Source organism: Marmota monax, unplaced genomic scaffold (genome assembly GCF_021218885.2).
Source record: "Marmota monax isolate L192 unplaced genomic scaffold, Marmota_monax_Labrador192_F-V1.1 WCK01_AAM20220418_F8-fsc00211, whole genome shotgun sequence".
NCBI lineage: Eukaryota > Metazoa > Chordata > Mammalia > Rodentia > Sciuridae > Marmota > Marmota monax.
Window position 1 is genome coordinate 819,843 of NW_026694080.1, and position 25,551 is coordinate 845,393.

The following is a 25,551-nucleotide window of genomic DNA, read 5'->3' on the forward strand; positions in this document are numbered from 1 at the left end:
ATTAACGTTAAAAAATAATCTATGAAAGGAAAGTCAAGAAATTATTAACCAGGGTTGTCTGTGGAAGGATAACTGAGTGACTGGGTCATGATAATGGAAAGTGACTTTTTAATGTATATCTTTTATATTTAAAAAATTAAGCCTTGGGCTGGGGATGTGGCTCAAGAGGTAGCGTGCTCGCCTGGCATGCGTGCGGCCCGGGTTCGATCCTCAGCACCACATACAAACAAAGACGTTGTGTCTGCCGAAAACTAAAAAAATGTAAATAAAATATTAAAAAAAAAATTAAGCCTTAAGAATGTATTACCCATGAAATGCACTTTATACTTCTATGCTGGGTACAGGAATATCTATGTTCTCCAATCATGAGTGTCCAATCATGACAATTCAGTAACAATAGGATGAACTCTACATTACAGATTTGTAGCAAATCACATCTAAAATTTAGCTTCATAATTCATGGATGCCATTATTGAATACCATATGAAAGCTGGTCAGGTTTATCATAAGACAACAGTGAGTCTACACAGGAATTGAAGACACACTGGCTCCAATAGGAGTGTGTTCTCAGCCTGGTCATGAGGTTTGGTCTGCTGAAATAGTGGTCTAGCAAGGCCTACCTGTCTCCCTTACTGTTCCATGTGGCCCCAGGACAATACTTCCTAAGTTGAGTTTGGTCCCTGTCACAGAAAAGAACCTGAGGGTACCCTTGCTACATCCCCTGAATCCAAGCCTCAGGGTAGCTCTACAATCTCAAGGGACACCAATAACGTTGTTCTTCTCTTAATTATTTGGATCTCATACTTTATCAACCATACTAAAATAGGGAATTCCTACAAATGAACAATTATACAGTAAGATCAGAGATGAACAATTCACTGGAGGGTAAGCTCTGGGGGTGTTAAACCAGAGGCACTAGAAGAGGCACTCTGACTTTGTTGACGGTCTTACAGGCCATGAAGCTTTGAAAAACCTACCCAACACCACAGATCTTTCTGTGCTTCTATCAGCAAAACAAACATCTGCATAGGATTCATGACACTTTCAAGTTTCTATAGCTTGACTGATAACTGCCAGGGTCAGAGATTTGTTTGTAGTTTTAGGAAACAGCACCCAAAGCACGTTAAGGCCCTTAGTTAAAGATGATGGCTTTATGGGCTGGGGATGTGGCTCAAGCCGTAGCGCGATCGCCTGGCATGCGTACAGCCCGGGTTCGATCCAGCACCACATACAAACAAAGATGTTGTGTCTGCCGAAAACTAGAAAATAAATATTAAAAAATTCTCAAAAAAAAAAGATGATGGCTTTAGCTGCACTTAGATTTGTATCTGTTTTTATTTTATTTTTTTTTTGTTTTCCAACTCAAATATGTTTTTGCTTTTGTTTTTTCCATTCGCCAGGACAAAATCTCCCATTTCAGTAAGTGGTAGAGGATGATTCCATACACTCTAAACTAATCTTGTGTATGACCTATCAATCAGGATGAGCTCTATCTCATATTCTTGTTTACCTGGTCAAAGAGACTTGCTTCACAGTAGAGTAGGGTGCCCCTTATAGGTTTTCCTTTCTGAAACCTCAGTTTCCTAGTCAATCCTGGTCTGAAAATATTAAATGAAAAAAAAATTTTAAATATTTTTTTAGTTGTCAATGGACCTTTATTTACTGATATGCAGTGCTGAAAATCAAACCCAGTGTCTCACACATAGCTAGGCAAGCACTCTACCACTGAGCCATAACCCCAGCTCCAAATGTCAATTTTCTTATAATGTTTGAATTGCATGCTGTGTGATGAAATCCACACCATCCTGCTCTATTCTACCTGGGACATAGATTATGCTTTCGTCCAGAGCATCCACACTGTACATGTATATGCTACCCTTTCATTAGTCATATGGTGGCCATCTCAGTTATCAGATCCACTGTCTTGGCAATGCAGTGCTTGCATTGAAGTAATCCTTATGTTAGTAACAGCCCCAGGGTGCAAGAGTACTGACCTTCCAATTCAAATATGCAGAGAACTCATAAACTGCCTCCTTTAAGTGAAAAAGGTGAAAGTTTTTAGCTTAATAAGAAAAAAAAAAACTTTTTCCCCAGTGCTGGGGATTGAACCCAGGACCTGGAGATGCTGGACAACTGCTCTACCACTGAGCTATAGTACCCCCAGTTCCAGAAAAAAAAAAATTAAGATCTATGGTAAGAACAAATTTTTCACCCTTGAAATTATCAAGAAAGAAAAAGAAATTCTTGCTAGTTTTTCTGCTGCATCTCAAACTGCAAAAGGTAAGGTCACAGTGTGTGATAATGTTTAGTTAAGAAAGATAATATATTAAATTTGTGCATATATATATTTAAAGAATTTTTTAGTTGTATATGGACACAATATCTTTATTAGTTTATTTTTATGTGGTGCTGAGGATCAAACCCACTACTTCACCCGTGTGAGGCAAGTACTCTATTTCTACCACTGAGCCACAACCCCAGCCCTTGTGCATATATTTATAGGAAGAAAAATTGCATCCACTGGGGGTCTTAGAACTGATCCCTGTGGATAAGGGGGTACACTACCATATAACCATGTAAGTGTCAGAAGGACAACTTCCAGATGCAAATCAAGGAGCATGTTGCCACAGTATGTGTTTTCCTTGACACCTTATTCTTAGGGGAAAATAATACACTCTTACTTTCTGACATACTGATTATAACTTAAGTTCCTGGAGAGCATGCCTTTTGGCTTAATTAGCACCTAACAAAGATTATACCTACAGATACAAATGATTAGTACCATTTGTTTACACAGCTGAATTTAGTTCAAATTTGAATCCTGATTCAGTTCTACTTATTGTGAATTAGATCTAATCAAAACTTTGGAGACCAGATTTTATCTATTATAAAACTATGAACTTCTTAACAGAAGCTCCTAGAAAAGAACTAAATGTCGAGCGAATGAATGAAGTGGGGAAGGAACTGAAGCCCACCAGCCTATCCCTTCCCAGCCATATTTACCATTCCCAACTCTTCCTAGCCCTGGCTGGCTGACCACTGGTTGCTTTTTTGTTTCTTTTTTCTGGTAGGGAGTGCTGGGGATCAAACCCAAGCCTTGTACATAACAGGTAAGTGCTCTATCACTGAGTTATATCCCTGGCTCCTAGGCTGACCACTTTTGCTCACCTGATAATACCATTCTACCTGTCTCTGGCATCCCCCATTCATTGTTTCTTCCCAGACTCCGTTCAAGAATAAGCTTTACCTGGCTACTGTCACATTCTATTTAAAATTCTATTTAAAATTACAATACTCTCCTCCTGCAAAATTATAATATGCATACTCTTGACACTCCAGTTCTATGTTCCCTCTGCATTTAGCAGTGAAGCTATACCAGAGGGGGCTTGTCTGTAGTGTCCATCAGGGCACAGATTCATCTCCATCATCATATCCTCGTACAGCACATTCCCCAGCAAATGGCAGGCATGCCCTGGGTATAAATTTACTGAATAAAGGAAGGACTCTTACTACGAATACCACTACTCCATGTAGAGCTCAGCAGTTTTCAAAATGCTCTCAAATATATTATCTCGAATTTACTCTAAACAATTACTTACTCAACTCTCACAATAGGAAGGGATGAGGAGACTGCTCATTTCTAGTCTAAAGCAGTCATTTGGCAGATGAAGAGGCCAGCACTACTGGAGGAGTCCCAAAGGATCGCACAGTTACCTGGAAGCAGAGCACAGCCTGACACCTAAACTGCCAGTGCTCTTCCCACCATACTCCTGTCTCTTGCTTGGTACTAAAAACAGATTATTTACTAGGGTCCAATGTACTTGTATATCCAGCTGCTTATCAACAACTCTTTGATGTTCAAAAAACATCTCAGATGTGACATATTCAACAGGGAACTACTTATCTCCTCCTTCTCACAATATGTCCCCTTCTAAGCCCCCCCCCCCATTTCAGTAAATGGGAATTTCACTCTGTAGTTGCTCAGGCAAAAAAATATGTGCGTCATCCTCAACATATCTTTCATTTGTTGTATCCAGTCTATCAGCAAATTTCAGCTGCTCCTCTTACAGAGTGAGTACAGAATCCAACTGCTTTTTGCTCTTCTATTGCTTAACTTTGGATGTGAACCACCAACTTCTCGTCTGGACCACTGTAGTAGCCCCTTCAACCCTTTCCCTCATAAGCCCCATTATAGGTTGTTCTCAGCAGAGCAGCCAGAATGATCTTTCCAAAATGTAAGTCACTTAGCTACTGAGACTCCTTTAATGGTGTCACTTAGCTACTGAGACTCCTTTAATGGCTCACATATCACTTATAATTCACAACAAAAGCCAGTGGCCTGTAAGACCCAGCACCCCCAATCCATTTCCATCACAACATCTCCTGATGCTTCCCCTCTCTTTTTTTTAATATTTATTTTTTTAGTTGTAGTTGAACACAATAACTTCATTTCACTTATTTATTTTTATGTGGTGCTGAGGATCGAACTCAGGGTCTTGCACATGGGAGGTAAGCGCTCTACCGCTGAGCCACAACCCCAGCCCTGCTTCCCCTCTCTGATCCTACTGTAGCCATACTGGCCAGCTTCTTCATGTTTTTCAAATATACCAGATACAATCCTTCCTCATAGCCTTTGAGTTTGCTATTTACCCTAACGGGAATAAACTTAGCTCACTGCCTAATTTCTTACATATCTTTGCTCAAATGCCACTTTTTTTTAAAGCAAGATGTTCTGAGGCCATTCTATTTAAAATTATAATGCACTCCCCCTGCAAAATTATAATATGCATACTCTTGGCACACTCTCTCTTTTCTGGTTAATTTTCTATCTATCTATCTATCTATCTATCTATCTATCTATCTATCTATCTATCTATCTATATCTGTGGTTCTGGGATTGAACCCAAGGATGCTTTATCACTGAGATACATTTCCAGCCCTTTTTATTTTGAGACAGAGTCTTGCTAAGTTGCCCAGGCTGGCCTCAAACTTGCCATCCTTCTCCTTCAGCCTCCTGAGTAGTTGGGATTATAGGCATGTGCTGCCATGACCAGCAAGAGTTCTAATTTTTAAATTTAGCTTCCTCATATCTCACAAATGGAAGAGGTCAGAGATAGAACTAAATATATTACTTAATCTAGATAATAGTACTACCTATTGATAAGAGTAATAGCAGCTCATTTGCTTTGAGGTGTTTTCTAAATTTGTACTTGTTCATCTAACTGCCCTCCCAAAACTTTATTATGATTTCTAACATTCACAAAAGCAGAAAAAAAATAGTATAATGAACTTCCTGAACCCATTACTAAACTTCAAAAGTATCCAACATTTGCCAGCTTGGTTTCCTTTATTCTCTTATCGTCTCTATCCTCCCATTAAATATTTCACCTAGCTGTTTTATTAAGAACAAGTCTATTAAGACATCCTCTGACCTTGTTACTGCTGTATTATAAAACTACCAACCAACCTCTCTAGTCTTCCCAGAAGTAAAGCTAAAACAATAAATAAAATTAAAATTAAAAAGTAAAGCACCGGGGCTGGGGTTGTGGCTCCGTGGTAGAGCGCTTGCCTCGCACCTATGAGGCACAGGGTTCAATCCTCAGCACCACATAAAAAAAATTAAATAAAATAAAGATATTGTGCCCATGTATAACTAAAAATATATTTTAAAAAGCACCTATTCCCCCAGAAGAACAATGACTAAAAAAGTTATGGCTAAATTCCAGACTATCTAAATCAAAGGGCTCATCCATTATCATGCTTGGAAGGCTTTGGAGAAGTGGGTTGTGGCCACAAAACTTAGGCACAATCTGTTTTTACTTGTTTGCACTTGTTTGAACTTCTGAGTTAATTTAATCCAATAAGTATTTACTGATTATCTTCTAAATACGAGAGGCACTATTAAGATGCCAGAAGATAAAGAAAACCCAGCCTCTGTTCTAAATCACAGGGTGGTAAGAAAGAGCAGTACACAAATAACTAAAATATAAGGCAGATATGTTCTTTGCCTTAAGAAAGATGAAACAAACCAAGGGCAAAAATTCCTCTTTTTAATCCACCCACAGAATTTGTAGCCCTCAGGACATACCCCCTGTCTGTATTTATTGCTGTACAGTCTGTAAATATGTTATAGGGGACCTGGGAATTTGGTGACCCACACAGAATAGACTTTGGGATGTAGATCTTTAATGTCACAGTTGCTACTCACCATCCAGCTTCTAGTGGGAGGGAAGTGGAAAGTTCTGCCAAGGGATTGGAAAACAATGGGGCTAATTCAATACCAGGGAGGCCGACACTCAAAGCATTCTACCCTGAGGGAACATACAGCTAGCAGCTTCATAAACAGGACAGGACAGTGGGAGTGTGTTCAGGAGACACGCTAGAGCTATTCTACAGGATTTCTCATGGTTCTCTCCTTGCTACCTAAAAGACCAAGATCTTGATGATCGACTATCAGAAGCCATCAAAAGTTGTCAGAGGAGGGTGGGAAAAATATATATATTTCCCACTTTGGGCAAACCAAAAAGGCAGATGAGGTTTTATGTGAAGAAAGGAGGACTGAGAGCAGAAGGGTTTCACATGGCCCTGAGGTTAGATGTACAAGAGAGTGAAAAGGGCAGGATTGGGGTGGGAGGGAGATTTACACTATAATAAATTTGTTATCAAGATGGTGAGGAGATGGGGCTGGGGATGTGGCTCAAGCGGTAGTGTGCTCGCCTGGCATGCGTGCGGCCCGGGTTCGATCCTCAGCACCACATACAAACAAAGATGTTGTGTCTGCCGAAAACTAAACAATAAACATTAAAAAATTCTCTCTCTCTCTCTCTCTCCCCCTCCCTCTCCTCTCTCTCTTTAAAAAAAAAAAAAAAAAAAAAAAGATGGTGAGGAGAGGATTATTAGGGAGACAAAAAAGAGAATAGAAAGGAGAGCACTGTGAGAAAGACAGGGAGAGGGAAGGTGAAAGACAATTTCAGTTTGAAAAGGTGATCACTATGAAAATGAGGGAGGACACCATGAGACTGGGATACTGGACAGGGTGTGAAGGGAAAGGATTTTAGGATGGAAGACTATATACATTATGAAGGATGGGTTCACGTTGGGATGGAAAGCGCTCATTTCACTGAAGCTGGGCATATCAGAAAGTCTCTAGATGAAAGTTCCATGGAATTGGATATGGCTAAGGATGGCACAAGTGGGGAGAGGAGGTAGAACATTGAGACTAAAAGCAGGAAGGGATCATAGGAAGAAAGACTGGGATACGAGTCTTAATATATATGGACACATGGATTTCTGGGGGTAAGAGACCTACCAGGATGAAGATTGGGGATAAAGCATCAGTGAGCTTGGAGACACCTCTGGGTGAGATCATGGGGTGAGGGCTGGGAACTCCAAGGACCTATAGCTGGGCAAAGGATGTGGAGAGGTATTCATGTTAATTAGGTTCAGGACATGCTACCCCAAAATATGGCAATTTGAGAAACTGTCTCACCTTCTCCTGGCTTTCCCTCCTGAAGCAAGTCATAAGAGCCTCATGTGATAGGTGTTTTCCCTAAACCCAAAGGACTGTCCTATTTTTGAAGGCACAGGGTCACAGAGAAGAATAAACAGGGCTTTCTGTTTCCCTGGTTTGTTACCATTAGATCACACTCTTTCTCTACAACTTCCCATCTTTCATCAAAGGAAGCACAAAAATACAGGTTTAACTTTTTCTTTGGGTATGCATTTCCTTATTGAAGGTCCCGAGCCATGTAAAAAAGTTATACTAAATAAACTTGTATGCATTTCTCTTGTTAATCTTTTGTTATAGAGGCCTTAGTTATGAACCTAAAAGACATTTTCCCTTCCACATAAGGTACAAGGGTTTTAGGGCAAAAGGGGCCAAAAGCCATGAACAATAGGAGGAGAAAGTCACCAAACTAAACCCTAGAGGACACAGAATGAGTTGATACTGAGTTTAAGAACTATAGATGAGAGCTCTATAATGGTGTAAGTGGGTTTTTTGAAGACTGGGTTTAAATCCCCATTCTGCTATTAGTGGTATGAGTTTCAGGTGTATTTCTTTACAACCAAATCCCCCCAAAAAAGGAGAAGGGACAGGAAATGGTGAATATAATAATAATTACCTACTGGGCTTATTGATAGGTATATTTAACTTTTATATATACAAAGATTGGTAACAGTAGGTGCTCAATAAGCCAATTACTATTAAGGAAGTATAAGGGTTAAAAAAAAAAGAACAGTAGTGAGAGGGACTTAGCAGAGATGAGAAGAGGATGGGGATTCCAAGATGTCAGGAGCAGTGCAAGGTATGGATTACATGGTCATTGCTGAACCCTTAGCACCCAGGACAGAGTAAGACCTATGGGTGCTCCTCAGTAAAAACAAGAACTTGGGCTGGGGATATAGCTCAGTTGGTAGAGTGCTTGCCTCACATGCACAGGGCCATGCGTTCAATCCCCAGCACCACAAAAAAACAAGAACTTACACATAAAGGTTACCCATGTGAGAGGCATGGTGCCAAGTGCATGTGTCGCTCAGTCACTAGTGTCATCTTAGTAGAAGTGGACACTAAAGATTCAGACTAACTAAATGGTATGCCAAAAGTTCCATAGCTTAACTCCAGTTAGACCAGAACCTAGATTTATGACATCAATGCCCCAAGCTGAAGCTCTCAGCTATACTGCCTTATAAATAAGTCAACTAATTGGCCCTAATCAAGAGGAATGAGTATGGGCAATTAAGAGTGTACAGGGTCATGGGAACAAGGGGGAAGATTCATAAAGCAAGTGGACCATGGAGTGAGCTTGTAAGACCAAGCTTCTAGGGTAAGGGTACAGAAATGATTACAAACAATTATCTTCACTGAGAACTGCAGAATTACACAGTTGGAAGGAAACTCTGAGATCATCTAGCCCAACCTCATCACAATACTGAGGCCCAGAGGGAAGAAGGGACTTCTCCCAGGTTCCCAAGCACAGCAGTGGCAGAATGGGGACTTGAACCAAGTCCACACACTCAATCCTGAATTTTCTGATGCCTCCAATTATTGCTACTTCATATTCATCTCTATATTCTCCTCACCACAACTGTGCTGGGACACTTGTAGGTCATGTGCTGATTGACACTGGAGGGCTGAGGGCGCAGAGAGGGTTGCCAGCAGGGTGATTTTAGGACGAAAGGAGAGCATGTAACTGAGAATCACGGGGTAACAGGGCAGACTGAAGGTTACGTAGATGAGTGGGTGGGAAATTATTGGTGTATGATTTTACAAGTGGTTACAATGGTTTGAGAGGAGTCACTAAGTTTGTGGGGGAACACAGGGCAGTCTGGGGAAGGTTGGGGGTCACCAAGGAGGGATGTGGGGATCTTGGGGCCCTGTGAGTTACTGGGTTGGTGGGTCTCTGAGACGTACTGAGGTTAGCAGTATATGAATAAGAATGAAGGGTCACCTGGTCAGGTTTGGGGTCAGTGGGTGGGGTGTGGGGTCACAGAGGTGGGAGGCGGGCACTGTCACTGGGTGGGGTTTGGGAGTCATGGGGGAGGAGTCGCAGGTGGGAATGGAGGGGCAGGGACCCTAGGTGGAGGAGGGGCCAGACCGCCGTCCAGTGGCCCGGCCGCCGGGTTAGGGCCGGAGGAGGGTGGGCACGACGGGCTCGGGATCTTCCCAGGGCCCTGCGCCCGCCCAGCCTCCCACCTTGGTCATGGTGGACCCAGTCTCCCCACAGCCACCAACCTGACAGCCCCCGAGGGCGACTCCGCCGACAGACCGCCATGCACCGGGCCCCGCCACCAGCGCCGGCCCCGCAACCCGCCTGCGCCATAGCCCGCCCGCCCGCGCGCGGCTTGCCTCGCGCGATATCCAGGTTCCAGGGCCGCCGCACTTTCCTCCGCTCTCGGCGCGCCTTTACCGGGCCCCGGAACCCGTATAGAAAATACAGGGCACGCTCCACCCCGCCCCCCCTCCGCCGCGGTGGCCGTCTACTTATCCCGGTTCCGGGGCCCCTGGAGCCCCGGCAACCCGGCTCCGAACCGAGGCCCTCGGAGCCCCGCCCGCACCGGCTAGGGTGACGCAGGCCTGCGGAGCCGAGCGCCCGGGGAGGGCGTGGTGACGTCACCACGCCGGGTCAGGGCCCCGGCGCGGCTCGGAGCCCACGGTCGCTATAGCCATCGGGACTGCTACCTGGCCGCTCTAGGGCTCGGTCTACCTGAGGCCTGAGGCTGGAGCCGGGAGGGAGGCCTGGAGGGCTTCCCGCTCTCACGTCTCACGCGGCGTGCGGGCAAGACGGTGCGCGTCTGGAGTCGGTGGCGGCTAACGGCGGGCAGGTTGTAAGGGGGGTTCCCGCGGGTCCCCTGCCGGCACGGGGCTGCCTCCAGGCCCCGGCTGCGCGCCCTCAGCAAGAACCGCGCCCTACGGTCCTGGGGCGCTTGACGTGCGCAGTCCGCAGGCATTGCTTACTGAACCTTGGAGCCAACCCCCTAAAGGAACCAGTTGCAGGTATTAATAGGTCGTTATCGAAAAGGACGACTTTGAGTGGTAAGGTATCTCCTTAGGCACCGTGCCTCGATGGCCCTCGGGTTGTCGCACTCCCATTCCTGGGTCAACTCCGCTCCCAGCCTCAACACCAGCTGCACCCCTGGTAGGCTTGCAGTGGGGTGAACAGAACCCAGCCCCTTTTGCTCTTTTGCCCTCCAAGCAAGGAGGGGATGCGAATCGGGCATTTTCGGAAACCTGAGGGAAAATGAAATGGAAGCGAGCTTTCCGTAAAGTGAGTAAGTGAATAAGTAAATAAGGAGGGGGAGCCGGCGCCTTGGCGCACACCTGCAATCCTAGCTACTTGTAGGCTGAGGCTGGAGGACCGCAAGTTCGAGGCCAACCTTAGCAACTTAGCGAGACCTTGTCTCAAAATAGAAAATAGGACTGGGGATGTAGTTCAGTGATAGAGCACGCAGGGTTCAACCCCCAGAACCAAAACAAAAACAACACAGAGGGGATTAAAGAACTGATAGCTTGCCACTTCAGAGTAACTGGGAGCCTGGAGGAATTATATATGTAGAGAATATATATCTATATCTCCTCAGGCTCTAAATGTTTGTGTTTTTTTTTTTTTAAAACAAGACTGGGGTTTGAACACAAATCGCTCTACCAATAACCTACATTCCCAGACCTTCCCCCCCCCCCACAGGGACAGGTTGCTGAAGCTGGCCTCGAACTTGCGATCATCCTGCCTCAGCCTACCAAGTCATTAGAATTTCAGTAGGGCATGGTAAAAATAATTTTAAGTAAGTAAATTTGAAACATTTACAAAATATTGGGTTTGGGGCTTCTTAACAGTTAAAGATGCTTGGGGTAGGGGCACAGAGGTCCTGTTTAAACTTCCTCTTCTGTCTGAAGAACTTAACTGAAAAGCCTTCCCCTGTTTTGTTTTGGCACAGCATTTCCAGAGGCGGAACTGGGACTAGAATTTTCACCATTTTCATGTCAGTGAGTGACAACTGATGGACCATTTCTATGGTTAATAATTAATCCTTTGTAGATTTCCTAGTATATAAAAAAAGAAATAGCCTGACCACTATGATGTCCTCTTTCTGTTCCTTTTTGTTGGAGGTTTGACAAGTGATTTTTCATAATACAGAGAGTATATAAGTAGCTCCTTTTTCAGCTTGGATTGTTGAGTAGAAATACAACGGGAATAGAACTAGAATGTATCCAAGTTTGTCCCCCACCACCTTTTTCCATATTAAAAATACATCTGTCCTTTGTTAGAGTCCTCGTAGAGCCTAATCTCTTGGCTGATTACCTCTCCCATCATATATTTAACAAAAAACAGGATCTTCCCAGGGCCCTGCCTGAAGTAATGATTCTAATAATGAGAAATTTCAGGTCCTGAGGGGAACTGGCGTGGAAGATATTTTGGAGAAGAGTACTGAATATCATTTCTAGCAGTTCTGTTCCCCTAGCCACCGACAACATAGAGGGCTAGTGTTCCTCAGACATTTAAAAAAAATAGTTGGGCATGGTGGTGCACATCTGTAGAGAGCTCCTGGGTTCCACAAAAAAATAACAACAAGAAAAAAATTCTCTAGCAGAAATTTTGTATGGTTCGATTCTCATATTCCTCATTCATTTCCCATAATTACTGTATTACTAAACTATATAAATAATTAAAATTTTTATTGAGGATACACCTCTTAATGAGAAATTTAGTGTTTCTACCCAAGTAGCTCAGGTATCATGGATGAATATTATTCAATGATAGGAAGATATAAGGTAAGACATCAATTCTCTCTCTCTCTCTTTTTTTAATAGACTTAGTGTTGAGAAACCTTGTTCACAAAATTGGAAAATGAAGAGATTTGTTACAATGATATTCCTCAAGTCTTTGAACTTCTAAATTGTATGCCAACAATCACAATGAGATCTATTATCAAATATTGTCAAAAATATTCCTTTAATTTTATTAAAAGCAAAGAATTGGAAACCACCGATCTTGCAAAAGGACTTATTATCTAGTTATTAGAATCTCAGTTTTAGTTTATTAAAAATCATTTTATCTGTTAACCTTTTCACTTAGATAAATGTTGTTAAACATTTATCCAAACATTTAACCATTTAAACAACAACAACAAAAAGACAAAAACAGTAACAACAAAATACCTGCCATTTGTGTAATTGGCAAAACCAGTCTTCATTTCAAATTGGTCAATCAAATTAGACTTACTGTCTGTCAAGAAAACATCTGACTTATCCATACTCCTTTTTCAGTACATATTTTTTGATAAAATTCTTTTATCATTACATGTTTTCAGAATCTTTCTGTTAAATTTCTGTAGTGCAGATTCAGCTCCGTCTGTATAAAAAAACATCTCAGCTGGGCGCAGTGGCTCAGGACACTGAGACAGGAGGATCACAAGTTCAAAGCCAGCTTCAGCAAATTAGTGAAGTCCTAAGCAACTTAGGGAGGCCCTATCTCAAAATGAAAAATAAAGTGGTCTGGGGATGTGGCTCAGTGGTTAAGCACCCTTGGGTTCAATCCCTGGCATCAAAAAAAAAAAAAAAAAAAAGACACAAAACAACAACAAAACACCTGCCATTTGTGTAATTGGCAAAACCAATCTTCATTTCAAATCGGTCAATCAAATTAGACTTACTGTCTGTCAAGAAAACATCTGACTTTATTCTTTAATTTGAATAAATGTGTTTATAATTATTTTGAATAATATTATAAAATTACTGGGAAATTATTAACTATTGCTTATAAAATAGGTTGCTCAAAATAGTCAATATTAAATTTATAGAGAGCTAATATTAACAAAAATGGTAAAAACAAAACAACACTGTTTCTCATATCATTTGGAATAATGCCATATAATATACAGCTATATCCATCAGTTTTGAGAAATGAGATATATCCCTTGGGTAAATGGGTGGGTCTGCTTGTGTCAAACTCTGATGTTCAACTTTTGGGAATAATGAATTAATCATGTCTAAAAACCAGAAATAACTGCGGTAATTTTATGAGACTTCATGATCCAACTTTTTCTTATGTGTTTAAAAAAAGATTTGCTAAGAATTAATGGACTGAGAAGCTAGCAAACAATTTCATTCTTTGCTAGTAGGAGATAGAATATAGTAAACATTTTGTAAGATGAAGCTGGGTGTGGTGATGCATGCCTGTGAGCCCAGCAGCTCAGGAAGCTGAGGCAGGAGGATTTGGAATTCAAAGCTAGCCTCAGAAACTTAGCAAGGCCTTCAGCACCTCAATGAGACCCTGTCTCAAAATACAGGGGGCTGGGGTGTGGCTCAGAGGTAGAGCGCTCGCCTAGCATGCGTGAGGCACTGGGTTTGATCCTCAGCACCACATAAATATAAAATAAAGATATTGTGTCCACCTATAACTAAAAAAAAAAAAATTAATTGAAAAAATAAATAAATACAAAAAAGGGCCGGGGATATGGCTCAGTGTTTGAGTGCCCCAAGGTTCAATCCCCAGTACCCCCCCAAAAAAAAGATGAAATAAGAGGAGGCCTGATTGTAATGAGAATATTTTGATAGGAAGGGGAAAACAACCCCTCCCTCCCAACTCTCCAGTTTTTACACCCTGGACCATGTATTCACTGGAGGCGAGGAGTATGCTTTTGCAGAGTGGAATAAGGACTATGGTGAAAACGTGTGCATGAATACGGTGACTGGCTCTCACGTTGGTTTTAGGAAAGATTTCATATGGAAGTTAAGATTTCACATGAAAATTTATTCCCTAAAAATTTTCCTCAGACCGATTTCCTTGCGCAGATATCACTTGTAAAGTCTTCGCATACCCTTGGAAACAATTCCTGTCTTCATGTACCCCACTTTAAAATCTTATCAGTATAGGCTGACCCATACTACAATGGCTATACCTTATTCTGGAGCACCAGTGCAAGTGTCCCAGGAAGTAAGAAGGAAGGCCTGGTGTTATTGAAGTAGGTTTATGGAGACATCAAAGAGGATGGCTCCAGGAGGGTACAGTGTGATGATCAGCTTTACAGTGAAAAATGTGATTTTGTCATCTCATACAAAGATTTTGTCACACTAAATCAGACTCATAGAAGGTTAACATTATAAATTAGAATGCCAGTGCATTTATACTCACAGACACCAAGTGGACTAGATTCTTTCCTATTTTGGAAATCTATGTGGGAATGTAAGTTAGAAAGTTACATGAGTGTGGCTATTATTATCAAGCTATGGTAGTTATACACTCACTGTTTGGCATATAATAGTAGCTCAGCAATTGTGAAATGAACTCACAGGCTGGCCTCAAACTTGCAATTTTCCTGCCTCAGCCTCCCGAATAGCTGGGATTACAGGTGTGTGCCACCATACCCAGCTTCAGCAAGTCCTACTCTTAAATGGCTATATAATGTAAATATTAAATCCAGTAAAATTTCATGTCATGGAGTTGTATATTTGCATTAATTTTATGTATCACTTCTAAGCTAGAAAATAAGATTGTTCATGTATAAAAAATTGGAGATTGCTTTCCCATGCCCTGTAGGAGTAGTGATGATGGAATGGCTAAATAATCTGTGTTTCAAAATTCCCTTTGGTGGCCAGAGTGTATTGTTGAACCAGGCACAGTGCCCCACACCCGTAATCCTAGAGACTCAGGAAGCTGAGGCAGGAGGATCACAGATTTAAGGCCAATCTCACGCAGCAACTTAGTGAAGCCATCTCAAAGAAAAAAAAAAAAAAAGGACTAGGGATATATAGCAGCACAGTGTTGTAAAGCACCCTTGGGTTCAATCCTCAGTACCAAAAGCCAACCAAACAAACAAAAATAGACAATAACAAAACCACTGTTGAATGATGTTCTGTGCTAGAGGTGAGCTATCCTAACTAGGAAAGAGTCTGAGCCACCTGTGGCCTGGACAGCTTTTGTGGATTATATTGTGGTGAGAAGGAACAGTAGTCTAAAATTTCCCTCACTCCCTATATTCCCCCTCAGGAGATAACTGGTTTTTGTTTTTGCAATACTGGGGATTGAACCCAGGGATGCTCTACTACTGTACTACATCCCCAGGCCCTTTAAAAATTTTTGTTTTTAATTTTGAGACAGAACCTCACTAAGTTGCTGAGGCTGGCCTCAAACTTGCAATACTTCTGCCTCAGCATCTCAAATTTCTGGGATCACAGACATGCACCACTATGGCTGATAGGAGGTAATTCTTGATACTTTTAAAGATAGACAGGAGACAAGCCTATTTATATTCTAAAATCAATAGGAATAAGATAAAGACTTACCCAAATTCGGTAAGTCTTCTGTCAGAAGTTACTTTGTCTCCTCAAGCCTTTTTTTTTTTTTTTCAGTTTTCGGTGGACACAACATCTTTATTTTATTTTATGTGGTGCTGAGGATCAAACCCAGCGCCCCGTGTATGCCAGGCGAGCACGTTACCGCTTAAGCTACATCCCCAGCCCTCCTCAAGCCTTTTTCCAGCTCTAGAATAAGCTATTGAGATAGAGGAACAGATGCCAGGCTGAGGAGTTTCATTTAGTATTTTAATAATAATAAAAAAGACAGTACAAAATCCAAACATTTCTTTTTACAACTTCAGATACATATTTTTCCCCAAGTGCAAAATACTCTATGAACTGCATCATTTGCTGTTTATTGTTGATTGTGTAGGAGATGCTTTATCGGCAGCAGTGGAAGGCAGATATAAATACAATATTTTGAGATTTCTTCTGTATTAAAAAAAAGCCTCCCACATGATTATTAATGATTATTCTTTGAAACTTCAGTTCAGCTCACACAGAAGAACAAAGTTCTTAGTTGTTCAAACTGCTACAATCTGTGTTGTCTAGATAAGCTGATAATAGAACTGGGTTTTATTCCCTCTAATCATACAGTTTCTTAAAGGATTTCTAATCCAAATAATGGCCCAAAGACAGGGTATGCTACCTTTGAGACAGGTCAGATTTTAAAATATCCTTGCTGTTGCTTGCTTCCACTTTGCTCTTACTATATGTAAGAAAGAACATTTTCTGCTTATGGTCAGTATACTTTGTTTCCCTAGTTTAAGGCTGTCATATTGAGGTTAAGCAGCAAATATAAATATTTGAATGCTCCATAACATTTTTTGACGTGTTGAGATACGACCGACCTCCTAATCCCGTCCAGAGTCACCTCAAACATGCAATATGGACAACACAAAAGACCAGGACTATACTGCGAAACTTGCAGCAACAAATCTGAGTCTCTACCACCTCCAACTGCCAAACCAAAGCAATCACAGCTCAGTGTCAAGACTTTGGGATTTTTTAGGCCCAGGGTGCTCAAGTCCAGGTTTTGAGATATTTTCTCTAGACTCTGAGAATTCCCTCAGGCTTCGGGATGGGCCTGGCCTGGTAATACCCAGAGGCGGAGAAGTGAAGAGGAGCTGCAGCGCTGCTGAGGATCTAAGTGCTTTTCTGATACACATCACTTGGTGCTTGGAGCTCTCATCAAAATGGCTTTCCTTTGCCAGACGAAGATCAGGGCAGGCTTGGTACCAAGATGAATGAAGCTTCACAGTTCTGTGGCCCTATAAGCACCCCATCCTGCAGGGAGGCCTTTGGGTCACTTCATAAAGAATTCCTATGTACACTATCTCCCATGTTCTTCCACTGGTAAAAACCTCTTTAAATGTCTGACCTGTAAAGCCCTAGAGAGTCCCTGAGTGTTGACTCCTCTTTAGGTCCACTTAATCCCTAGTTTGAGCCCCAGGGCTAGTTCGTTCCTCTCTAGTTTCAGCAGCAGCTTTGCCTGGATTCTTAATTCCCAACTTGGATGACCTAAATTAAATTTAGTGGACAATATCAAATCTTTACCTGATCACCAAGATCTGTCTTGATATCAGTTAAAGAGGCCTAGTGGTCTACACTTTCCATATTGTGGAACTCATTTGCAGGTCTCATAAACTATGAAATAAATGATTGGAAGAAGTGTGTTTATGTGTATGTATGATAGACAGGAAAGGAAGGGATCAAGGAGAAGCCAGATCCTGAAGACATAAATTGGAAAGCACCTTCACTGTTTGGCTTTCCAACAGAAGCAAAATGGTAGGAAAAGAATCAGAAAGTTATCCTAGCTTCTGGTGGAGAATTAGGATGGTCAAAGTTGATTCAAGTAGTTTTCATGGCACTTCCTGAGAAGTAAACATTCCTACTAAATGACCATTTCCTCTGAGTAGATGTAGCCATTTAACATCTTCACAATAGTCCTCTTAGACCCATCCCTACGGGCTGTGGTGTTGACTACTGATGTCAGGGGATCTAGTTGTGCCACTGGCCATCTACTGCTAAGGCTTGTTTGGCTAGTGAATGCTACTGATGAGGACTGTCAGGCTCCCTTTATTTAGTGTTGGGTCTCCTGGGGGAACAGTAGCCTGGGACAGTCATCTAGAACTGGACTAGAGGAGTTAATTGGTAGCCTTTAACTGACTAGGACTACAGCTTTGAGGGAACTAGAAAACAATCGAAAATAATTTTACAGGCCATGATTGGATTAAGGGTGGAGTGTGTGCAGGGTCTGGGCTTGGGCATAGATTTTATTCTTCATCCTTTTGAAAAACAGTAGTTTGAAACAGGCTTGAAGTCAACTCTAAGAGGGAAATGGCAAGGGTAACTCAGGAGCCTGACTCGGCCCCTTCCCTGGGATTTGTCCTGGTCCTCTTCCATGTACACACCAGGGCAAGACATGAAGACAGGGAAAGGATGGAGGTTTTCCCGACTTGGGGTAGAGAATCTCTGACCAATTCCATCGGCCTCTACAATCATGAGGTCCATGCTGAATCCATGGAGAGGTATATAGACAGCAGGACTAGTTTAAAAAACATGTCCCTCTCCTTCCTGCTTCATCTAGTCCCCCAAATTACTATCCTACACATCAAATGCCTCCGAGCTATAGCCCTGGGTTAGCCCAGCTGAGGGCTCTAGAGGTCTGGGTGGCCACTAGTAGAACAGACAGATCAGATGCTCCAGGACTCAAGGTTCATGAGATTTAAAACTGATACTTTTCCACTCCAAACATACACTCCTCTCTCATGGGCAGCTATAAATAGGGTTTGCTCTAATAGAGGAAAGAGAAACAAAAACAGAAAACAAAATTCCTCCCTCTAGACAACACAGAAAGACTCAAAATGATTGCACTTATTAGATATGGACAGGGAGGGCAGGAGGCTTGCCAAGTGCACATATTCCTCTTGCTGCCCACAGCCTGAGGCCAGAGGTAGGTGGCTCCAGGCTGGCTGCAGAGTGGGGTCCTCTTTGGTGGAGCCCACAAGCCACCTGGGGCCACAAGGGAAAGACAACGATGGGGCAAGGCCCAGGCTGGCTCTGGTCAACAGCTCGATTTCTTTAAGTACAACACTTAGAAGGGGAGTAAGGCTCCCCCAGGGAGCACTTGGGCAGGCAAGGGTATGGCTGGGCCAGGGAGGACAAGTGAGAAAAGGGATTAGTGTTGGAGGCTGGCTTCCAATTGTGCTGTAGTCTAGTCCTTTACGTGATACAGATTCTTTTCTGTTTTCTTTTGGCAATGCTTTAAAACCTGCTTCCTGTCCTGCAGAGCTATAGTCTTTCTCTCAAGAGTCACAGCAGCACATCAAGACGTACTTGGTAATGCCTGCTGCTTCCCTCAGTCAGCCGGTGTCCACCAGCCCAGTGGTGTGGGCCATTTGTAAACGCTTATGGAGTCAACCCCAGTCAGACATGTAGGGGAAGAAAGAGGAGCTGTATAGACAAGAAAGCCAACTGTGTGGGTGGCCAGGGCTCCAACTGTGTGCCTCAGCAGACTGGTGCTGGCATTAAGTTGGTAGGTCAAAGGCTTCTTTGGCAGGACTCTGGGCTGTTAAAAGTCACCCTGGGAAACCCAGCCAGGGGACATTTTGGCTCCTGACTAGCAAGGCACAACCTTGTAATGGCAGAAGTCCCTCTTTCCCCTCCCCATTCTCTAGTAGACCCACTTCCTTAGTGGTCTTTTAGCACCCTTCCAAGCTGACCAGGGATGTAAGCTGGTAAAATGGGCAGGGGAGGGGGCAGTGCTGTCCCTTCGCCCCTCTGGGGAATACAGCCAGCACTGGATGGCTTTTCCAGTGACCATGTAGGAAGAGAGAAACCAGTAGTGAGTGAGAGAGAGAGAGAAGGAAACTAGAAAAAAAGGGAGAGTGCCTGGTCTGTATAGTGATACTTTCCTCCAAAAAGAGGAGAGAGTTCCTTGTCTGAGGGTAGGGGCTGTCGGCTCTGAGGGTTAAGGAGTCTGGGGGCTAAAAAACCTGGGTCTCTAGACTATAGGCACTATTTGTAGGGCCTCAGGAAGCTGGAAACTTTGGAGCGAAGCAGCTTGATGAAGGATTTTGGCAGCATCTCCTTGTGTTTCTCTGTGTACTTGAAGTAGTTCTGGGGGTGGGCCAGCACCTCAAAGAAGGCTTTGATGAGCTTCTTGTCCTGCAGAGGATGGTAGGTGGGAACGTGAGCCTCAGTGTCATGGGTGGGGAAGAAGAATAGCCAGCCTCAACTCGGCAGCCTCTCCCACATCTGATACATCTCACATTGAGCATCCAGAGGTGAGCTGCGGACTCCCTTCCCCACCATCTGCTGCTTTAGAATCCCCCAACTCAGTCAGTGGCAGCTCCAGCCTCAGTCTCCAATCAGTGGAACCGTCCTGACGCCTCTCTTTTGCTCACAACTTTGGCAAATCCTGTTGCCTCTACCTTCAAAATATCTAGGGTCTGACCGCTTCTCACCTTCCTAACTGGTCTCCTTGCTTTGACCCTCCTACCTTTGACCCTCCATAGACGGTTTTCCCCCACACTGACTTTGCGGGTGTTTGGTTGATCCTTTTCCTATTTGAAACACTTCTCTGGGTTGGTTGTTTTTGGGATGAGGGTCCCACTATATTGTCCAGACTGTTCTCAAACTCCTGGCTCAAGCTCCTAAGAAGCTGGGACTACAGGAGCACACCATCGCACCTGGCCAATTTTTTCTTTTCTCAGTGCTGGGGATCAAACCAAAGTCTTCCTGGATGCTAGGCATTTGCTCTACCACTGAGCTACACCCTTAGCCCCTCTGGCTTTTATCACTTGTGTAAAAGCCAAGTCCCTTCATAGCACATTGGCTACATGCGATCTGTGCCCCGCTCGTCCTCCTCTATTCTTCCTCACCACGTGGAGCCACACTGGCCTTCTTAGGTTCTTAAACATGCCAAACTGCTCCTTAGCTTGGAATATTCCTCCCTGGTCTTCTAATGGGTATTCCCTTGACCTCATTCAGGAGTCTCTTCTCCTCAGAGGCTTTTCCTGACTGCCCCCACCATCTGTGACATGTGTGGAGCCTGGTAAATGCCAAGCACTGGGCATTGGAACTCAGATGATCTGGTCCCTAGGCCGGTGCCCTTTCTACTACATTCACTGGTTTCTCTAACCACTTTGATCAGAATAGCTGTGCTACTTATGCACATACTTATACTATGGAACTGGTGTTCCATAGTATATCTGATTTGAAATAATGGTTCAGATGCATAAAGAATATTTGAAAAGTATTGCTAAAATTATACTCCTTGAAGTTTTTTCATCACAAGTTTTAGATTTTTCATATTTTATCTCAATGATAATATAAAATTATGTTACTAATAATACAAATTATGTTACTACTAATAAAGACAGAACTTTTTTGCAATGATAACTCATGAAGCATGATTGTACAACTAGACTGTAGTAAGATGTTTTCAAATTTAGATCCCCTGACCCAAAATTTCTGGTCTATTCTTCAGTGTTGGAAATATTTCTTTTCCTGTACAGATACATAGGGGCTGGGGATGTGGCTCAGTGGTAGAGCAAAGGCCCTGGGTTCAATCCCTAGCATATACACAAAAAAGATATCTGTCTATCTATGAATTGATCCTGACAGAGGTGTGCTAACCTGCTGCTTCTCTGTGGGAGTGGGGATGGTAAAGGGAGGAAGGGGCTTCTGTAAGAGCAATTAAGTACAGAAATAATTTTTCCTGTATCCTTGGTGGCAAAGATAGGAGATATTTCTTCTCTTAGCCTTCTCTTTATCTTCCACCTTTCCCCCTAGGTGTAATGGAGTCTGGGTGACAGTGTAGACAGCTTTCCCACAGGGCAGGTTGTTTAACTCTGTGCCTCGGTTTCCTCATTTGCAATGATGAAACCACCTACCTTGTAGAGCTATCGTGTGTATCAATTGCAAATATTCACATTGGCCCTTAGCATGTTGCCTGCGCACTGTCACATGCTCATTATGTTAGTCGTCATTGTCAGTATTCACTTGCCTTTAAGATCTCCTGGTGGTTTTCAGAGGCATAGAGTCGGCCATCCCGCACAATGTCTTCTACCAGCTGCTCGTAGTCTTCTGCAAAGTTGATCAAGGGAGAGGGGCTGAAGGGTAGGAGCTCATTCTCCTTCCCTGGCTCCCTCCCAAGACCTATGAGCCTCTCCTTTCTTGCCCACCTCCCTGGCTCTCCTGCCATCACTCACCATCATAGGTAACATAGGGAATCTGGAAGCCACGGGCACTGTTGGCCTCACTTGTCTTAAAGTTGATCCAAAGCTTCCTGGACCGGGCGGTGAAGGCAATGGGGCGCTCATAGGTCTGGCAGGTCTCATAAGTGGTGATGGAGGATGGGGATGCTGGCAAGGCAAGGAGCAGGTCAGTGGAGCAGCAGGGCAGGCTACCCAAGCCCTGCTGGAATTAGGGCCATGGAGTTGTGGGCAGAATCAGAGGCTCCCACCCCTGAAAACACACACACACACAGACATACACACACACACACAGCCATAACCCCACTCCCACTGCACCCTGAGTTCATTCCACAATGCCTATTTAAGTCCAGGCACTCACATAGAGTGTGTTTTTGTGTTTTGTTTTTAGTAGTATTAAGGATCAAACTCATGCAAGGCAAGCACTCTACTAATTTGCTCCACCCCCAGCCCTAATGTATGAAATTTGACATTTAAGTGAATGGATGGCAAAAATGCTAGGATTAGAAAATGACATAGGTAATAGCGTTGGTGTTCTAGCCCCAGTGCTGGCTTTCTTTCTGTCTTTAATTTTTTTGGTATTGAAGATTGAACACAGAGGCACTTTACCACTGAGCTATATCCCTAGTCCTTTTTATTTTATTTATTTGTGGTGCTAGGGATTGAACCCATGGCCTCGTGCATGCAAGGCAATCACTCTACCAACTGAGCTATATCCTCAGCCCTTATTTTTTATTTTGAGATAGGGTCTCGCTAAATTGCTTAGGACCTCTCTAATTTACCCGAACTTGTGATCCTCCTGCGTCAGCCTCCCTGGACTCTGGGACTCCAGGTGTGAACCAGCATGCCCGCTGGCTTTCTTAACTCTACTTTCCACCAAAGCTGCTATTTTCCTTTGTTAGTTCCTCTCCTTAAGGCTTCCCTCACAATTTTGCTCTCATGGGTCTCTAACTTTACTGCCCCACTTCTTCCTGTACCAAACTTGATTTCCCTCCCAGCCAGATTCAGACTTCCCTTCCCTGGCCCAGCTCTGTAGCCACCCACAGTTCTTTCTCATGACGAGGACGTCCCCACACTCGTCCTCAGATGGCAGGAAGATCTCAGGTACCACGATAAGGATCTTGCGCTTGGGTGGGGGGTTGATGTTCCAGATGCACTCCACGCCGGCTGGGTAGTTGCCCGGGTAGTTGGGGGACTCGATATAGCCAGTGAACTCACCTAGCTCCCCACCACACTGTCGATCTGCAGCCAAGCCCAGTGGATAGAGCGAGAAAGACAAGGGATGTCAGTGGGGAAACCGGGTTGGGGATACTGAAGAGTACTGAGGTAGAAACAGACCCAGGGCAGCCTCATTCTAGTTCATCATCCACTTCCCATATTCCGGATCCACCATCCTTCCTGCCCTGCCAGTACCTTCTCACTTCACTTGTCTTTGCCTCCCTTTTACCTGTTTCTAGGGAAAGGATGCCACAGGGCTCAGCCTCGCAGCGGGCCTAGAGATCCGGGGGGATTGGAGAGGTGTGGAGAAGGGAACTTTCCTGTCCATCCACCCACAGCTCTGCTTCCTGTTGTTTACCCCTCCTTTCTTCCCCTGCCCATTGCTCCCAGGCCTCTACCCTCTTTCCCACAGCTGGCCTGCCACATACTCTTGCACTGGGTCACACTGGTAGAGCCATCAAAGTCAGTGCTGGTGTTTCCTGGACAGCGGGTGCAGAAGTTCTGACGGAAGTCAGGCTGATAGGAGCCCATGGCACAGCGGATACAACGATGGATGCTGGTGTTGTAGTAGTGCCCTGGGGAGCACTGGACTGCAGGCAAAGGGAAGGGGCAGGAATCAAGATGACAGGCACGGGGGTACTCTGGGTTGTAGGGTGGGCAGGTCCTATTGGTCATGGTGAATCAGGAGATTGAAGACTCCAGAGTTCTCCCGGGGTCTTAACCTTTCCAAGTCATACCAGAATTTAAGCCCAAAGGGAAAATAGTTTTACAGAATGGTTAGCTGCAGTACTAATCTTTTTTTTTTTTTTTTTCCAGAGACTGAGCATAGTGCTGAACTGATAGGGAAACTCATCCCAATGAGTGCCGGTGGGGAATCAGCCGCTAGGTCTCCAAAGCAGAAGGGAAAGTGTTCATTTTTTTGTGATCCTCAGACTTGGGCTGGTGGATGCCAGGATGGCTCCTGAGAGGGACAGTGTGGCTGGTCAGGCAGCGGGGCTGTTTCTGTTTGGGGGAAGGTGGTAGGGCAGCATACTCAGGTCTGCTCTGGGGACTTGGAGACAGTTTTTGAGTATTTGGGGTTGGGGCGTCCCCTAGGGGGGTAAGTAGCTTACTCACCCTTAGTTTCACAATCTTGGAAGGAGATGGCCCCCTCATGCTTGGTGGTGAGGCCCCCACCACATGGGAAGCACAGGGTCCGTCCTGCTTCAGGTTGGTAGGTGCCACGTGGGCATGGCTGGCAGGGCTTGAACCCATCCACAGAGTGTTGCCCAGGTGGGCACTGACCTGCAATGAACCAAGGGCCCAATTCTCATGGGGATGGTCCTTAGTCACCCATGGGGTCCCCCAGTCTCAGGGAACAGAGGCACACAAACAGAATGTCAACTAGGAGAATGGCCTGGAGCCTGGGCCTGCCCTTTGGGAAATCCCATGCCCATGGGCATCCCAGTGCCCACCCTAGCCCAATCTACATTGTTTGTTCCCCTGGCACCTGCACACGTGGTGATGTTGGTGGCTCCAAGAGGCCCGTGGGCATCACTGCCAGGGCAAAGGTCGCAAGAGAGCTGCCCTTCTCTCTCCTGGAAGGTGCCCGCTGGGCATGGCACACACTGCTCCGTCTGGCCGTGGTAATACGTTCCCTGCGGGCAGCTGACTGAGGGAGAGTCGGCCGTGCTAGCCCCCCACCCTCCATTTCCCACCCCCCAGGCCTAGGATTCCCTTTCCCGCTCCCCCAGATTTGAGGAGAATCTCTTTGCTAAGTAATAAACAGAATCCTTAGAGAGCTGGAGAGGTCAAATCCGTGTGCAGGAGAGTTGCTGGCCCTGCCTGGTGTCCTAGATTTTAGCCTGAGACTGGGGAAGGGAGGACGGTGGGCAGGAGGGTCTTAGCTGCCTCATAATTTGAGAAATGTACCTGAGGCTGTAAAGCTGGGCCTGCCCCACTCCCGTGCTCCCCAGCAAGTTCCCTTACCACACTTGGTCCCAGCACGATGCTGCCCAGGCCTGCAGACCTCCACCAGCTCTGCTCGCTCCCCCGATACCGGGCCTGGCTTGTGGGCTAGTTCATAGTCGAGGCCCGCTAGGCGCAGCAGGAAGCGGTCCTGGTTGATGGACTTTCTGAGCATCTTCAGGGATCCTTTCAATCGCCTTTCTATCCGCTGTCGAAGGCAAGGCAGCCCGCAGCCAGCTGGCGGTGGATGGTGCGAGTTGGAGAGCAAGAGAGAATGGCATAAACAGGAGGGCCGGGGAGAACAGGCTGGAGGTAGGAGGGCAAGGTTTGGGGACTAGTTCTGGACTTGTCATTACACGGGTTCTGCCCCTA

At 44.5% G+C, this 25,551-nt stretch overlaps 2 protein-coding genes and 1 long non-coding RNA gene across 8 annotated transcripts in view; 1 reads left to right on the forward strand and 2 right to left on the reverse strand.

Moving 5' to 3' along the window:
- Znf76 (zinc finger protein 76) overlaps positions 1–9,965 on the reverse strand; it is a 34,757-nt gene extending 24,792 nt beyond the window's left edge. For 2 of the 4 annotated variants that reach the window (XM_046464380.2, XM_046464378.2), the window contains exon 1: positions 9,734–9,867. The gene's annotated coding sequence lies outside the window, so the exon portion shown is untranslated. Of the gene's footprint in view, positions 1–7,309; positions 7,403–9,733 lie in introns of all 4 variants that reach the window. The other 2 variants (XM_046464379.2, XM_046464381.2) reach the window with 2 other exon arrangements.
- Positions 9,966–10,137: 172 nt separating this feature from the next.
- Positions 10,138–12,482, forward strand: LOC124106737 (uncharacterized). Its single transcript, XR_006856144.2, has 2 exons — positions 10,138–10,495; positions 11,184–12,482. It is a non-coding gene; the product is annotated as an uncharacterized LOC124106737 (long non-coding RNA).
- A 3,543-nt stretch (positions 12,483–16,025) lies between these two features.
- Scube3 (signal peptide, CUB domain and EGF like domain containing 3) overlaps positions 16,026–25,551 on the reverse strand; it is a 35,932-nt gene continuing 26,406 nt past the window's right edge. For 2 of the 3 annotated variants that reach the window (XM_046464480.2, XM_046464478.2), the window contains 8 exons: positions 25,201–25,416; positions 24,722–24,883; positions 24,349–24,516; positions 23,661–23,822; positions 23,059–23,256; positions 22,012–22,164; positions 21,807–21,886; positions 16,026–19,963 (listed from right to left, as the gene is read on the reverse strand). In XM_046464480.2, coding sequence (XP_046320436.1) covers positions 19,814–19,963; positions 21,807–21,886; positions 22,012–22,164; positions 23,059–23,256; positions 23,661–23,822; positions 24,349–24,516; positions 24,722–24,883; positions 25,201–25,416 — 1,289 coding nt within the window. In that variant the 3' untranslated portion in view covers positions 16,026–19,813. The remainder of the gene's footprint in view (positions 19,964–21,806; positions 21,887–22,011; positions 22,165–23,058; positions 23,257–23,660; positions 23,823–24,348; positions 24,517–24,721; positions 24,884–25,200; positions 25,417–25,551) is intronic. The other variant, XM_046464482.2, reaches the window with a different exon arrangement.